We start from the raw sequence: 17,373 nt of genomic DNA on the forward strand, positions 1-17,373 counted from the left end.
ATAGATGGATGGATGGATGGTCGGATGGATGGATGGATGAATGGATAAATGGGTGGATCGATACATGGAGTATGGATGAATGGATACATGGAAGGATGGATGGATGGATGATAATACCAGGTAGGTGATGGATGAATCATTGATTTTGGAGGAATGCATGATGGACTGAGGATATAATGTGGCTGGATGATGCATAGATGACAGATGAGTTGAAAATAGATGAATGAATAGTCATGGATGAGTTGATATTAGACTGATAAAAGGATATCAGTGAAATGAATGGATTAGTGGATAGACAGATGGATAACAAGATGGTAGATGAATGAATGGGTGGATGGATGGCTATCCTAGATTCACAATTGGGGCAGAGTTTCAGAAAATCTAGAAAATTGGGACACCACTGGGTTATAGTTTAGAGAGTTTCTAAATCAACCAAGATAAGTTGTGACATCTTTCTGAAATCTTTGTGCTTAATATCCCCACCCCCCAAATTCAGGATGGTGGTCACCCCTGGGAATATTTAATGATTAATTTCTTATAAATACATGTGAAAACAAGAATGGAAAAATATTAACTTTTAATCAAGCTGAGGGATTATTACGCATTTTTTCACCATGTTATTTTTGGACTTGTTTTGCTATCTGAGGTATGCTACAATAAAAAAGGAAAAATGAAATTCTCCATTGAGACCCAGAGGTTTCCCGAGAGGTCAGAAATTGTCCCAGGGAATCTTTCTAGGGCAAGAGGACAGCTGAAATGCTGAAGCCCGGGGCCATGACTGCAGGCTGGAGGCACTAGAACGGACCCACCTACCATTTTCACTGACAACTCGTGGAGCTCCTCCTCTGTCTTCTGGCGCAGGCAGTGAACCATGACAGCCGAGGTGGTGGTTTTACACCCAGCAGCGACAGCAACTTTCTGCAAAGACCACAGGCAGCAAGAGCTCAAGAGCAACGGCCCTTCCCGCCATCAGGGTAGAAGATGTGTTCTACCCCTGGCCCAGTCTGTGGAGCAGGAAGTACTCTAGACCAGACGTGTGGGTTCTGGGGCCCACAGAGTGCTGACCCTGTGCCTAATCTGAATTGTGACATGAGTGATAAGCACACACGCCCTCTCTCTGTTACCTTATCTCTGTTAAAATGGGTATAACAATCTCAAAGCTGAGTGTCTCAAGAGAGGAGGCAGAGTGGAGGCGGGTGTAAGAGCATGGAGCCCCAACCCCACTGTCTGGTTTCCAAGCCCAGCTCCTGCACGTACTGGCCCTTTGGCCTCAGGAAAACCACTTGTGTTCTTTGTGCCTCGGTTTCTCCATCCTTAGACAGGCATAATCTCACCTACCTTATAAGATGAACCAAAACATGGGAAGCATGTAGGAGGGTACCGTGTCGCCCACACACTGAAACACGTGCAGAATTGCAGGAGGCCTGGGTAAGGTGATTCACACCAGGGAACTTCAGAAAGTACCGAATGTGATTTAAACGGGGCCCTACAGGAAAATCACACGCGTCCGTCCTGAGGTGCGGATGGTGCTTCTCAGTCAGTGGGGCGCCTGCGGCACGGGTGAGAGTTTCCACCTGCACAGTCACGTGCTAGAGTCCCGAGCAATAAGCAAACGTGACTCTCCAGGGCAGGGGTCAGACATTTTCATCAAATGGACAAACAGAAAATATTTGCGCTTTTGTGGGCCTTGTGGCCTGTGTTGCAATTTCTGAACCCTGCTGCTGGAGTGAAATAAATGGGTGGTGTTGTGTTGCAACAAAATTTTATCTACGGACACTTGAATTTGAATTTCATACCACTTTTATGGGTCATGAAATATTATACTTTTGTTTTTTTTTCAGTTGCTTAAAAACGAAAACAAAATCATTCTTCATTCAACGGGCACACAAACATGGGCCCGTATCTGCCCTCCCTTGTCCCAAGGCAAGCCATTGATCAGTACCGATTAACGCACGGAGAACCCCTGACCCCAACCTAGAACCTCTACTCATCTTGAAAAAAAGTAAGAAGAAAACCCTCCAGAAGGAGAGGCTCCCCTGAGCGTGCCTTAGACGCTGGGGGGTGGGCTGCCCCGCACACCGTCACCCGGACTGTTCCGAGAGGCCACATCTGATGCACCAAGGGCGGCATCTCAGCAAAGCCAGTGCTGCCAGCCTCTCTCCTAAGCGGCCTGGGATGGGGGTGCAGAGCTGTGAGTATAGATACGAGCGTTTTCCAAAACAGGGGGAAAACTTTCTGGAACCACAGGTGAGTTCCCAAGCCCGGGGCCAGATGGGCTGGTCACAGGAACTGACAGCAAAGCTTGGCCACAGAGGAAGGCGCTGATGGACCCAAGACGGGCTCCGTGGCACTGGGGCCATGGGGAGTGTGCAGGGTCCCAGAGCCTGGACAGTGCCTGCTGCAAAACTCCTGCTCAGAACTTACTTGGCGAATAAACCAACAGGAGGAGGGAGAAGTGGAGGAGACGGAGGGAGGGGGAGAGAAGAGCAAGAGTCAGAGAGACCTGGATTCCCTTCACTTTGCAATTTCTGGCTCCTGTTGGTTCACAAAGCCCAGCCTCACCCCTGCCACCTCTGCTTCCTTGAAAAATAAATTCCCCTTCTTGACTCAAGCCTGCCTCAGTGGCCACCTGTTGCTTATAATCAATGAATTCTGAAAAAATTCTCAAAAATTCTAAAAAAATCCTTGGCGTCTCCATTTCCTCCCTGCCTGCTGATTAATCAGCCCCTGAAGTCTGAGCTGCCCCAAACCAGCCCTCACAGCCCCACCCAAACCCTGTACCTCTCTGGCTCCAGTGGGCCCTGCTCAGCAGCGCCACCCTGTGGTCACCCCTTCCTCTCTTCTCACCACTCTCCAGATGAACACAAAATCCTCCCCAGGGTCTCGTGCAGCAAGGCCCCTGCCAAGGTCCCCACCCTCAGCGCACCCCAAGCTACCCCTGCTCTCTGCTCTGGCCACATCAGCCTTCTCTCACTCTCAAGATGCTTCTCCTGCCACAGGACATTTGCACATGCTGTGTTCTCTCCCTGGAATACTCATTGCTCAGCAAGTAAATTATTGCTCAGCTTTCTGACACTGACTCATCGATCTCTTTTTAAAGAAGCCTTTCCTGATAACCTCTGAGGTGTGTGGTCATGGGCTGTCCGAGTCGCAAGCTTCAGTCGGAGCTATGCACTGAACCCGTGTGGTCCTTAGCATGTTGCTTCCACACTCTGTCCCCGTTTGTTTGGCTGTAAACTTGGGAGGTTTTGCAAGGTGTCTCCTTGACTTTCCTGCTCAGCCGCTCTCACTTCAGAGATTCCTCGAGAATGTCTGCTGAATCCCACAGCAGGAACTACTCCTGAGGATGCCAAGAGCGCAGAGCCAAGGGTGTGGGAGTGTCCTGTGAGATACCTACCTCCGCCAGGGGCTTGATGTCACCATTCTGGACCAGAGCATGACTGAGGGCTGTACTACTCTGAGAAATGGCCCGGTGGAAGAGGTTCTTGGTCAGGGGAGATAAAACCTGGGAGGGGAGAGGACGGGAGGAGAGTTCATGCTCAGGGGAGGGTCCACCCACAGCTCTCCCCTGGGGATCAGTGGGCACCGGGGCCCCTCACCTGGCCTGGCCTGTTTCCCAGCCTCCCCCAGAGAACCTCAGCGGGATGGAGCTGGGGCACAGAGCCGGGGAGGGAACAGGAAGCGTGTGGCACGCACAGATCACAGCAGTCAAGAGCACCAGAAAGAAGCTTGGCAATTCCCAGCCGCACGTTCTGCTTCAGCATTTCCACTACTCAGCAGAAACGTGACCAGGGAGGCACACGAAGACTTCTGAGATGCCCCGGCTGGTTATCATAGTAAAAACGGGAAAGAACCCAAGGTTCCAATATCATGAGATTGGGTAAATGAACAATTTTTCATTCCTACCATGGAATACCATGCAATTATAAAATATATTATAATGTTACACTGTGTTATACTTCCATTTATGTTAATTAACATCCCTTATGTTAATTAAGGAAAGTTTATTGGTAGAAGAAAAAGATGATATGTGACAGACAGAACGAGTCATGAAGAAAAGACTAGAAAAATACATGTCGAATGTCCACAGTGAGGACCCTGGGGACTAGGATTGGGGATGGCTTTTTTCTTTATTGGACTGATCTGTATTTTTCCTTTATCTCTAATTTAAAAAATAAAAATACAAGCATTTTCCTCTGAGTCTTCAACTAGGACACTAATGTATGATTGACAAACACAGCAATGGGCTGAGCCCCTGCCCAACTCCGAGGCACCCGGAGGGCTCCTCCCAGCCCCCAGCTCCTTCCAACCTGCTTTTCCATCCCCGCTGCCCTCAGCGTCTCCCCCAGCCCCATTTCCCACACTGGCAGGACATCTCGCGCCCCCAGGCTGTGTCTGTGGCCCACATGCCCTGTCCCCTCCCTCCCCATCCTGTGTTCCAGCTGTCTTTCCTCCCCCACCTCCCCCAGCCCACCTGGTCCCTCAGTCCCACAGACGGCCGCCTCCCTCTTGGGCATGGGGGGCCGTGAGACCACCTCAGCGGAGGCTCCTGCCTGATCTTAGTGCTCTCGTCCCCTTGACACATAGATCTGGCTTCAAGCCACACAATGACCTCTGTCCAGCTCTTGTCCTTGCCTCCATATGTTCATAATTTATACCCAACCCTACTGCCCAGGGGAAGTGAGCTGAGTCCTGGTGTTAAAATAGCTAGGAAGGAGAGAGAGAGCTCAGCCAAGGTGCCAGAGGAGGACTGCCACCAGTGCAGGCTGGGGCTGGAGATTCTTACGGCCCCAGGACATAAAGCTCAGCTGTGAGCTTCCTGGGGGCCAAAGAGAGTTTGGACATTAGCTCTCCACAACCTGATTCTGGGAAATAAGTAGGGTCTGTCCCCAATCCAGGCCTTGTAAGCAAAGGTGCCTGTGGCTGGGTGGGCTGGTTTCCAAGAGCGTCAGATGCCACATCAGCCTGGGGGTGGGGCCTGGTGCCAGGAACACTTACAAGAACAGAGACACTTTCGCCTCCCGCCGACTCTCCAAAGATGGTCACAGAGCCTGGGTTCCCTCCAAAGTTGGCAATGTTGTCCTGGACCCAGCGCAGTGCGGCCACCTGGTCCAAGTGACCCCAGTTCCCCTGGCTGTGTTCGTCCCCTGTGCTGTAAGAGAAGAGGTTGGGGTGGGCAGCACAGACGCCATGGCAGGGCTCTCAGGACTAGAGGTGGGGCCGGGGGCTCCCGGTGAGCCTTCCAGAGTAAGGCTGGGCGTCCACACCCCTGACACAGGGGCCTTCCCCTGCCTTCCATTCCCCAGCATGTGCTGTTGTAGGGCTCTACATTCTCTCATCCGGACACCATTTACTGAGCATCTACTACGTGTGGAGTCTCAAGGAAGGTGATAGCTCAGTGACTGGCCCAGGATGACCCGTTGGTAGGCACAGCAGTGCCCAATACTGCTCTAGGAGCTAGAGCAAAACTGAGAACAAAACAGGGAAAATTTCTTACACTGAGCTCATAGTACAGACCACAAACAAACGAACAAATAAATACAGAATAAAATGTCAGGTAGTGAAAGTGCTTTGAGGGAAAATAAAATGGGGTGAGGGAACAGGCCGGGGTGGGGCAGTGGGTGCTACTTCAGATCCCATGACCAGGGAAGATCTCCGGGGTGCTGTGACATTTGAGTAGAAGCCTGAATGAAACGAGCGTGTGAGCCTTGCAAATATCCAAAGAGGACGATTCCAGGGAGAAGAAACAGCAAGTGCAAAGGCCCTGGGGCCCAGCGAACGCCGTGTGCATGTAGCAGGTGCAGCTGGAGAGGGCCCTGTGGGCCTGGGGAAGCACGATGCATGTCACCCCAGGTAATGTGGGAAGCCACTGCAGGTTTGTGCAGAGGAATGACGTGACTCAGTCTATGCCTTTATGATCTCTCTGGCTCAGCTGCAGCACAAAAGTCGCAGAGTGACCAAGTGAGTGGCTGTGATAATAATCCAGGCCAGAGCCAGACAGACTGATTAGGGTGAAGCAATGGAGGGTGAGCAACGGGGGGACTCTGAGTACATCTCATAGGTGGAGCCAGGAGGATCAGCTGTCGCCTGCGTGCGGGGGAAAAGAGAAGAGTCCAGGCTGCCCTCGTGGCCTTTATCCCGGGCAACTGGGAGGACGGAGCCTCCGGCACCTGAGCAGGGGGGGCGCTGGGAGAAGCAGGGGCACCTGTGCCTGGGGAGGACGTGGGAGTCCTGGCTCGGTGTGTCCCTGTGAAGAGTGAGGGGCCTCAGACAGCCCGCGGGGACAGAGGAGGTAGCTAGTGAAGGGTGTCTGGGATTAAAGGAGAAATGGCCGAACCACAGGGCTCTGACAGTGTCCTGGGGATTGGTAGGAACTAGTGCAGAGGGAGAGGGAGACACTGAGTCCCAAGGACAGGGACGAGGAGGGACCCACAAAGGGGCTAAGAAGGAGCAGCCCGCCAGGTGGGGGTGGCCGGGAGCCAAGGGAAGGGAGCATGTCACAGAGGTGTGAGGGACCCTCAGCGGCTGCTGCTAAGAGGTCAGGGAAGGTTGGGCCGAGGACAGGTGGAGGTCATGGGTGACCTCGACGGGAACAGCCTGGCGGCGTGGTCAGGGGAAAACCCGGCTGGCGTGAGTAGAGGACAGACAGGGAGGAGGGGACTGCAGACAGGACACTAGCAGTTTTCCTGTAACGGGCAGCAGAGACGGGGCCGTAGGTGAAAGGGATGTGGAGTCTCAAGGAAGGCGAAACCTCGGTGACTGGCCGGGATGCCCACTGGCAGGCCCAGCACAGCCCGTCCTCTTGCTCCCTGGGTCCTCCCAGCAGTGAGTGGATCCCCTCCCCCACCCACCCATCACACCTCGGGGTCAGGTGTTCTGAGTCAGGTGCACTCAGAAAAGGCTCACGGTCACTGTGCCCAGAAGGAAACCTGCTTCCTGTCCCCACAGAGAAGCCTCTAGTCCTGACTGCTGCATGTGCCAGATTTCTAACAAGATATGGGGTGAGCGCACCCCAACACTCCTCCACAGAGGGTGGCTCCCTGGCTCAGCTGCTCCGACAATCTCCCATCTCCAGCCACCCATTCCTTCACCCACAAGCAAGCCCTGAGCATGCTCTGTGAGTCTGGCCTTCCCTTCATTATTAGGAGAAGGAAGATGTGTGAACCTTTCACCGCTGCGCTGCATCTAATGGCTTGATAGAGGAATGTGGAACGTGCTGGGGCAGCACAGCTGAAAAGGAGATGAGTACTTCAGAGGAGGCAACATGTGGGCTGGGCATTGCAGGATGAATAGGAGTTTGCCAGGTAGAGTAGGCATTCCAGGCAGAGGGAAGAGCACATGCAAAAGCTCCAGAGCAAGTGAACAAGTGTGGCTGGATCATGAGAAGGTAAGAGTGTCCAGTTATGAGGAGACTGGGATGCCTTTCATAAGGAACTTAGCAAAGGTCTCCTGAGGGCTGACATGACCAGCGCTGGCTCCTAGTATCTTCACTTTGGGACCGGAGTGCAGGCAGGAGAGCCCAGAAACTTACCTGAAGAATCCCCAGATGCCCAGACGGTACTGAATGGTCACGACCACCACGTTTTCATGGGCAGAGAGGGGCAGGCCATCATAGGTGGAGGCCCCGCCCACCATGAGACCACCTCCGTGGATCCACACCATCACCTGGACAGGGAGGGACCCCCACACTGGTTATAGGAAGCGGAGCTGGGAAGGACTCAGAGGTTGTCTGGTTTGATAGCCCACTTCTTGGCCGTGACTCAAGCAGGCCATTACCCAAAGTCCACCAGCGCCCAGCGAGGTTCCAAAGGAAACGTCTCTCCTCCACGACCCTCCCAGCTACAGCCCAGGCCACCACCCACTTGATGCAGCCTGGCTGCCCCCGCCTTTCTCCCCAGCCCAGGCTATTGACGCTGAGCACATCACCATGGGAATAACAGGGAAGGCTAAGGATGCCCTGTTGTCCCCGACACTCCCGTCACCCTCATGCTGGACCTTGCAGCCAGCGCTGCGTGGGTATATACCAGCTTGCATTGCAGCTGCATCGCAGCTATTTTTTTGGTTATGAATTACACTTCCCTGTGTACAAGTGATTGTCTCAAGAAGCACACATGCCCCGATGGTAGCGCTTCCTTTTATGCCTCCTTCCTGCCTCCCTTCTGCCTCCCCAAATCCTACCCACCCTGCAAAGCCCGGCCTGGAATCCACCCGCCTCAGGAAGCTTTGACTCACTTGACTAACATTATCTGGGAACCTACTATGTGCCAGGGACTGTGATAGGAACTGAGGACGAGAGTGGACACACGGTTCTTGAAAGTAAAGAGCTCACATAACAAGGAGAAGTGGAAAGGGGCTAAAATAATTATATTATAATAACATTGTTAATGAAAAAGTACAACTCATAATACAAACTATGCACCAAGTACTGTCTAAGCACTTTAAAATAAACCATCCACGAGGTAGGTACTAATATTGCACTGTTTGACAGATTGGAAAACTGAGGCACTTAACTTGCCCAAGGTCACACAGCCAAGTGGCAGAAGCAGGACTCGAACCCAGGCAGTCGGGTCCAGAGTCCAGGTGCTGAGCTGCCCAGCACACGGCAGCCAGTGGCCACAGTGCAGCAAGCGTGCTGTTAGGGTGGGGTACGATCCTCCCTTCCCCTCTGAGGTTTCACAAGGGCTTGCTCTTCATATTCAGCCAGGGGCGGAGACAAAGGTGGGCAGTCGGCAATGAACATGCACCTGACGGCTCCCATTGCAAGGAAACAGCAACCAGAGAACTTAACAGTTCACCCAGGTCTCTCAGCTAGTCAAAGCAGAAGCAGGATTCAAACCCAGACCCTGCAGTTCTGGATCCTGTGTCTGTACTAGAGGTTCTTCCGTCTGCAGGCTCCCACAGCCCCTGTTTGTCTGATCCCTGCCTCCCTCCTGGGGAGGGGCTGAGGTGACCGTCGTCTCCGAGTGACGAGTGACGGCTGCGCCCACGGGCTGGTCTGCGGTAACATGCCGAAGTCAGCCCAGAGGGCAGGATCCCTGCAGGCAGGATCCCTGCAGGCAGGGGCTGCCTGGAAGCGGTTTCATGTTCCTCCTTTCCCCAACCCCCAAGTCTAACCTTGCAGAGGGGACGCTGAGTGAGTACATAATAGAAGAATGAATGAATGAGGGAGTGGGTGAACCTTTGTCCCCACTTCCTTGTGCCTTACAAAGCGTGTGGGGCCAACATCTAGTCCTAAGTTCACAAACCTCCTCCCCCACTCCTGGCACCAAGCAAAAGTGATCCTGGCACACTGGCCGGGTGCTGACACCCTCCCCTGGCCACCCTAGGCATCGCCTCCTTTTCCAGCAGACCCTCCCCTTCCCCACCCTCCAGCCTGCAGCTGGCAGCCTGCCCCATCTCTGGTCCATCGTTCATTTGGGAAATGCTGACTCACGGGGTCACCAGCATGTGCCAGTCCTAAGACTGTTAGGGAGAAAAATCAGCTGGTTAAAATTCTAGGAGGGGCCGGGCGCGGTGGCTCACGCCTGTAATCCTAGCACTCTGGGAGGCAGAGGCAGGTGGATCACTCAAGGTCAGGAGTTCGAGACCAGCCTGAGCAAGAGTAAGACCCTGTCTCTACTAAAAATATAAAGAAATTATAGGGACAACTAAAAATATATATAGAAAAAATTAGCCGGGCATGGTGGCGCATGCCTGTAGTCCCAGCTACTCGGGAGGCTGAGGCAGGAGGATCGCTTGAGCCCAGGAGTTTGAGGTTGCTGTGAGCTAGGCTGATGCCACGGCACTCTAGCCAGGGGAACAGAGTGAGACTCTGTCTAAAAAAAAAAAAAAAAAAAAAAAAATCCTAGGTGGTTGGCCAAAGACAAAGGAAAGTACCTCTGGGACTGTCCTAGGCTCCACCCAACAGCTTGCTAATATGACAGTTAAAGTTCTCTCAGGCGGATCTTGGTATGCTGGCTCGGGAAAGGCCACACACTCGCTCAATGTCCTAATCCACGTCAAAAAACACTGGTTTGAAGATCAAAAAGACCTGAGCTCTGGTCCTGCCAACCATACTGCGCAACCTCCGTGTTCCCCCATCTGGGCCTCAGTTTCTCTATATGTAACGGGAGAGTTGGGTTATTGGCTTTTCTTTAAGATGCCTCCTAGCTCTAACACTATGGAAAATTATGTCCAAATTGTTCTGGGTACCATATTCTTAACCTAGAAACTAAGGGTAATCACTCTTGTCCTTCAGTGAGCATGAGAGAACTTGGGACAATTAAGATGTGCCTTACAGACGAACAGCAAACTCCCCCAGTGGTTCCGTGTCACGAGGGCAAACTGACATTGGAAACTTGTGTTTCCTGTGCAAGCCCTGCGGCCCCTGAGCAGTCCTGGCCATGCTGCCCCCTCCCCCGCTGCCTTCACCCGCTTCCCATCTGCACCAGAAGACCCCGTGGTTGTGGAACCGGCACGTCTGGGCCAGGGGTTCCCACGGCTTACCGGCAGCCTGCTTCTCTTGGTCAAGTCAGCAGGAGTGTAAATATTCAGGTACAGACAGTCTTCAGACGACTTGAGAGTAATGTTCTCCTTTCTGTTGGTAAAGAGGTCGGAGAGCAGCTGCCCTCCCACTGGGTCTTGGGAGCACCTGGGGAGGGGAGAAAGAGGAACCCCTGAGGTTCAAGCAGACCTAAGCAAGGTGTCTCTTAGGGCTGTTCTGGGCCTTGCTCTGGGAGGTTTCAGCCTGTACTTGGACTTGCCATTGAGAGACTCAAGATGCTGGAAGGGAGAGGAGGCATCTGGGGGTCCAGGTGGGGCCCTCGGACTCGCTGTCCTTCTCAGAGCCTTTGGGATGCCCTGCCTCAAGGAGAGGAGGCTGCAGAGATGCTGACCTCCCCTGGGAGGTGACATTTCCTGCTATCTGTAGGGCTCCAGAAGGTGGGATGCTGAGGATCCCTGCACGGTGACCCTGTTCCTCCACCAGGTAAATATGTTCCAGGCCACAGGAGACTTCCACACACCATGAGAAGTCACTCAAATGGCAGGCATTTAGGGTCTGCAACAGGTCAGGGTAAAACCTTTATGGGACAACATCTATATTCTAGTCCTGCCTCAGCCACTCATTTGCTGAGTAACGTTGGGTGAATTGCTTTTCTGTTCGAGACCCCAATCTGCCGGGTGTAAATGAGGGGAGTGATTTCTAGAAGGTTTTTGCAGCTCTGACCTGCCAGGGTTCTACCATCAACTCATCCTCAGCAAGCTCTGTTGGTTGCCCTGATGAAAGATCTCAAAGATCCAACATAGATGAAAACTGGTAATATTTATTGAGTCTTCCAAATGGGCCAGCCACTGTTTTAAGTACCCTTTATGTACTAATGTCTTTAGGCCTCAGGTCAGCCCCATGACATAGATTCTGGTATTATTCTCATTTTACAGATGAAAAACCTGAGGCACAGAGAGGTTCGAGAACCTGCCCAGGGCCACATAGCAGGAAGATCCACGCTATGCGGGGTTTACATTTCTGAGTACATTATAGACAATGTTCCCAGATCTCAATGTACCCAGGAGGCGGCACCGCAGCCCCACTGTGCACATGAGGACGGAGGGACTCAGGGGCCAGAATGACACAGCTGTCAAGTAGCAGAATCAGAGTTAGCAAAGTGACTTCCTGATTTCCATTCAGGGAGATTTGTCCCCAGATCACCAAGAGCAAGGGCAGATATTCAGAAAAAAAGAGATTCAAATGTCAAAAAAGAGAAAAATAGTTCAACTTCACTATAAATGCAAATAAAAAGCAAAATAATATTTATCACTACCATTTTGCAATTCAATAGCCAAAAACGATTTTAATAACTCTAAACATTGGCAAGAGTCGGCTGAATAGAGGTTTTCATACATTTATAGAAGGATTGTAGTTGGAACATTTGTGGAGGAAAATTGAACAAGAACCGCATACTTTTGACTCTGCAATGTCATTTCTTGAAACTTCTAAAATATTCTTGAATGGGCATAGAGATTTAATACAGGCTGTGCATTACAGTGTTATTTATATTGTCAAAAACAACTTAATGATCCCAAATAAGAAATTGAGTAAATTAATTATGGTTCAATACCCAATGTAATGGAGCTGTTAAATGCCAGGTTGTGCAATGAGCAAAGCAGGCATCCAAACTGTCCATATATATGATGCCATTTTCAAGAAAGAAAGTATGCAACAGATAAAGGCTGGGAAAACTATCTAAAATATTAACGGCAATTCTTTCTGACTGGTGGAATTGACCATGATTTTAATTTCCTTAGTTTTCCTTCCCTCTATTTCCTACATTTTCTGTAGTAAGTATGTATTAGATTTGGAAACAGAAAATAAAAACAGGGAATATTATTTTTAAGAGAAAGGAAAAGAAAGGAAAGGAAGGGAGGCAGCCAGAGGCAGGTCCAGGAGACCCTGAGAAACGTCTTGCTGAGGAAGAGAATCATGCAGGGTGGAGGCATGCAGGTGCCTGAGGTGCCTGGGCAGGGGAGCAGTGAGGCCAACTGGAACCTTTGGGCTGCTGTGCCCAACGTGGCCAGGCAGGCAGGGAACGCCAACCGTTGCTCTGCTCGTGAATAAGTAACTAGACACACCGGGAGTTGAGAGTTCAGCAAGCCAACACCCCCCTACACTCCCCACCCACATACCTCTCCTCATGCACCCTACCCCACAACTGTGTCAAAGTGCAAGTCAGAAGAATTGATAGGATTATTACTTCTTATCATCTGCTCAACTGCTTTTTTCTCAGAGCACTTATCACATTCTAACAGAGCAGATTATTCATTTAAAAATTTGCAGGTTATTCATTGTCTGTCTCCCTCTGCTAGAACGCAAGCTCCATGAAGCTAGGGATCTTTGTTTTGTTCACCAATGGATCCCAAGACCTGGGAACATGCCTGGCACCCAGTAGGTACTCAATAAATTTATGTGTTGAATAAAAGACTCTAGAATATTCTGAGAGTTCTGGAATGTTCTTAAGCTTCTACAGAGTTCTTAAGGATTCCAGAACAAAGTACAAGCCGATCAGGGGGTTGCCGGGACTCCATCCTGCATCACTCTGAGGCAAACATCCCCATGAAAGGAGCCCAAGCCAGCCCCACCGGCTTACATGGGCGGGTAGGAGGTGGTGGTCTTCACAGAGCGCCATGGCTCTGCAGGCTGCGGCGGAGCAAAACGCAGGGATCCGAGAGGAGGCTTGGCAAAGGGGACTCCCAGGAACACGGCCACAGGCTGTGCGAATCCTTCCAAGCGGACGTACTTCCCCAGGACTTTGCCATGCACGGTGTCCACCACAGGTGGCGAGGATGGGTGACCTGCTGGACATCGAGAGGAAATGAGGACACATCAGAGGAGAAAGGTTTGACTTGGATTCTTGGTGGGTTTTGCCACTTTCTAGGCGTGTGACCTTGAGTAAGTCACCTAAGCCCTCTATGCCTCAGTTTCTCCTTACACGAAAAAGGGGTGAGGGGTCACTGTCCTTCCTAACTCACAGAGCTGTTTTAAGGAGCAAATTGGAACAGGAGGTGCAAAAGCACCCAGTCAAAAATAAATGCAAGGAGAGCTGCTGGGAAAACAGTCACTCGGTCTCCCTCTGAGAAGCCTCTGGAACATTCATCTATTACATCCTGCACTGAGCCGCATGCAGGGTGACAGGGTGAACACGCGGTGGCTCCTATTCCCAGGAGAACCGAGCCTTGCAGGGGGAATGAGCCACATACACACTCGAGCCTAAATCCGGGAAGAAAGTGGTGGTGTCCTGGGAGGGTACCTGTGAGGTGCTTCAGGAGGTACAAGAGGGGTGAGGCCATCTGCCTGGTGGCACGTGGAGGGGCTGGGACCTGCAGCAGCAGGAGGACTGAATGAGGGGAGATGAAAGCAGGGAGGGGTGTGAAGTAGAGAGGAGAGACTGTGCCGAGGCTCGGAGACAGCAAAATGCAGAGGCTGCCGGGCAGGGCGAGCGGCCCGTGGGCACCAGGTGGAGGCTACGGGGAGTGGAAACTAACCCTGGGATGAGAGATTGCGGGTCCGGGAGGGCCTAGAATGCCAGGCTGAGGGCTGGGGCTTTATTTCATAGGCAAATGAGCAGCAGGAGGTGTTCTGGAGGAAGGGACATAAGCTTGAGGAGGACTCTGCCGTGGCTCAGAGCAGGACGTCCAGAGGACAGAGACTGGGGGGCAGAGTCCCGGCTGCTCCACTCTGCAGAGCAGACAGTTCTTCCCCCCTGAGCTGACGTCCATGTCCCTGCAGCTTCCGTGTCAGTCCTGGTTCCACCTGCCATGGGACCAAGCTAATGCGATCTTCCAGGCAGGTGGCCTTTCAGATGTTTGCTCATGCCACCCCCTCCCAGTCCTGTCTGGCCTCAAGTGACCTCGATGTCTCTAAGCATCCTTCCCAGGAAATTATTTCTAGCCTCTTGTCCTCCCCATTGAGCTGCTTTGGATACAGATAAACATTCAACTTGTCTTTCAGTGTGTGTGTCCAGAACAGAAAAGAATAATCCAGATTGGGTCTCATCAGAGAATGTTCAATGACATTAGAAACTCCTTAGGCAACACCTGGTTACAAAACAGTATCTATGTCTCATGTTCTTAATAGCTGATCCTATACTGCGGACACTGAGGCTGTTTTCTTTTGTTGCTGTTGCTAATTACTACAAATAACGCTGAGATGAACGTCCTTGGAAGGCTGTTCACTGCCGTGGCAGTGGGTGGCATTGCAGGTGACTTGTTTTCTTTGTGATTTTCACGTTTTCTGCACTGAACATAGATGCCATTTCATAATTATAAGACAAATTTTATGAATACGGTGATGTCTATAAGGGATTTTGAAGGACTCAGTCCCTGACCAGATGTGGGGGACAGGAAGCGAAGGAGATGAAAGAGCTGGCGTGTGAGGCTGGGTCCCAATTCACACAGGTCAGTGTGGGTGTCAGGGAGACATCCTGGCAAGAGGATCCCACAGGACGTGGGCACTTTAGAGTGGAAGGAGGTTGGGTGAGGGCAGGGTGGGTTCATCTTCCAGAGGGTGAGGTGCACACCATGGATGCGTGTGACTTCATCGAAGAGGCCAGTGTGAGAGAGAAGGGAAAGAACTAAAGATAAAACAGGGACAGCTACAGCCCAGACCGAGAATACGCATCAGAGTCTCCGCAGGAAAACGCCAGGGCAACACGGAAGCCCAGGGGAGAGGAGGAAAGTAATGTCAGAGAAGAAATCAGTGGGCCTAGCAAGGAATGAAGTGGACAGAGGCCAGAATGCCAAGGGGGAAAAAGTGGGTGGACGGGAGGCACAAGCAAGAATGGGAACAGCAGCAGTTACCATGTGTTACATGTGGCATGTGCATAGTGGGCACTTGCTACATGCCAGACATACATTCCAGTTCCTTTAAATTAACCTTAGGAAAGCCATGCTAGGTAGGCATCAACATGCCCATTTTACAGATGAGGAAACTCATGAAATGGAAGCAGCCTGTAAGGACTTGCTAAAGGTGGAAACGGATGACGTTGCCAGGGGTAACCAGAGCTAAAGGAACATTCAAGTCCACATTTGGCGCCTTTCTTACTCTGCCCTTACGCACAGTTCCAGGCCTCTCTCTCACAGTGTTGCCCTGTCACAAAGACAGAACCCAGACAGGGCCTGGCTGTCAGGGCTGAAGGTGGGACCCCTGGCTCTGCATCCAGGAGCCAGAGATAGACCAGGGCATGGTTACCCAGGTGACCTTGGGCAAGTGCATTCTGCTTTTGGGGTCTCAGCATCTCCGTCTATAAAATGGCACAGATGTAGTTCAAGGTCCCTCGCTGCCCCCTGTACTTCCCACGTCTGTTACTGTCTGTGCTCTCATGCTTCGCCACCTGAGGCCTTGCTGGTTCTGGAGGAACTGTCCCTTCCGGGGACCAACCATCCCAGAGCCCACACACCAACCACCTCCTTGACAGGTTCCCACACCCTGGGCCACCATCCACCTGCCCTAGTCACCCCAGAGCCAGTTACCAGACAACCAGGGACGGCCCCTGTGCCCCGAAGGCCCCTGAAATTACTCACAGTAGCCAGTGCTCAGCCTGCTCCCCCTGCCTTGCCTCTTCCAGCAGAAATCCCAACAAAAGCCCTTGCCCACCCCCCACCCCCCACCCCCCACCGCTCTGGAGTTTCCCCTTGTGCCCCACCCCCACCCCAGTGTGTGCCCCTCCTCCTGAGAACTGTGAGTGACAAACCGCTTTTTCAATGGCGATCATTGGCTCCTCATACATTGCCCTGACCATACCTCAAATTTTCTATTAATTCAATACATTTATAAACAACCCCTTCATTTATCCAACCCTTTCCTGCACTTCCTCTATACCAGACATTGTCCTAAGTGCCTTGGAAACGTCCCATGTCATCCCCACAGCAGCCCAGCGAGGTAGGTACTGTAGGCATCCCTATGTCAGAGATGCCGTAACTGAAACACAGAAAAGTCAAGTTCCTTGCCTAGGGACGCACAGGTAGGAAGTGCTGAGCTGGGATTCAAACCCACGCCCTCAGGCTGCAAGGTCCTTGCTCTTAGTATTCTGCTGTGTCACTCTCCGTATCTGGCCATATCTGGACTAACGACAGAAGAAATTAAGCTGAGCTCCCCACGTTGCTCGTGTGTGAGGCATTAGGTGAGCCCGTCGCCCTCCTGCCTGAGGCACGTGAAGTGCAGCTGGGGTCTCAGGCCGTTTCTCCCCCGCTGTGTCTCCACACAGGCTGGGGCCAGCTGGGCTCCGCTGCTCCAAGTCCAAGTCCAAATCTGGAAGCGCGCACCTCTGCAGCACCAGACCTGTAGTGCCTTTTCTCTGTACCCATCCTCACCCACCTCGGCCCAGGACAAGGATTTCCAAGTGCACCCTGGATATTTGTATTTCAGAAGAACTCACCCCCAGCTCTGGAAACGGCGAGAGTGGCCAGGAACAGAGTACAGAGCCACATTGTGGAAGGAGAGCAGGTCCCTGGGCCTGGGAGATCTTGATGCCCCTCAGAGAGCCTGAGCCCCCTCAGCCCAGTGATCGAATCAGGGATAACAGGAACGCTCTCTGCACTTCCACAGGTCTCCTTGGGCATTTGTTGGAACCCCTAAGCCACGCCCACTCAGTTTAGCCTCTTTTATGTAAATAGTCCACACTCAGCTCTCAGATTACAGATAGCCACAAACTTGCCAAGCAACTAGTTACATAAGGGTTTCTGCTTTGTGGGACTCTAACCCTAGCGGGCTGGGAGCTTTCCAAAGCCAGGCACAAGCAGGCAGATGCCTTTAGGCAAGGGGGAGCTTTGGTGTGGGGTCCCCAGAACAAGCTCAGAAATATTCACAGCAACTCACAGCCCCACACTCGCTCAGCTGGGCAA

The 17,373-nt window shown here is 52.0% G+C and overlaps 1 protein-coding gene across 2 annotated transcripts in view; it reads right to left on the reverse strand.

The window, feature by feature from the left end:
• Nucleotides 1–17,089, reverse strand: part of LOC138373864 (liver carboxylesterase 1-like) — a 30,901-nt gene extending 13,812 nt beyond the window's left edge. The window contains exons 1-7 of one of the 2 annotated variants that reach the window (XM_069456479.1): nt 16,908–17,089; nt 13,122–13,326; nt 10,486–10,630; nt 7,532–7,665; nt 4,999–5,152; nt 3,398–3,505; nt 814–918 (exon numbers count right to left, since the gene is read on the reverse strand). In XM_069456479.1, the coding sequence (XP_069312580.1) occupies nt 814–918; nt 3,398–3,505; nt 4,999–5,152; nt 7,532–7,665; nt 10,486–10,630; nt 13,122–13,326; nt 16,908–16,959 (903 nt within the window). In that variant the 5' untranslated portion in view covers nt 16,960–17,089. Of the gene's footprint in view, nt 1–813; nt 919–3,397; nt 3,506–4,998; nt 5,153–7,531; nt 7,666–10,485; nt 10,631–13,121; nt 13,330–16,907 lie in introns of both variants that reach the window. The other variant, XM_069456478.1, reaches the window with a different exon arrangement.
• Nucleotides 17,090–17,373: the final 284 nt, after the last annotated feature.

This window comes from Eulemur rufifrons, chromosome 23, assembly GCF_041146395.1.
Source record: "Eulemur rufifrons isolate Redbay chromosome 23, OSU_ERuf_1, whole genome shotgun sequence".
Classification (NCBI taxonomy): Eukaryota; Metazoa; Chordata; class Mammalia; order Primates; family Lemuridae; genus Eulemur; species Eulemur rufifrons.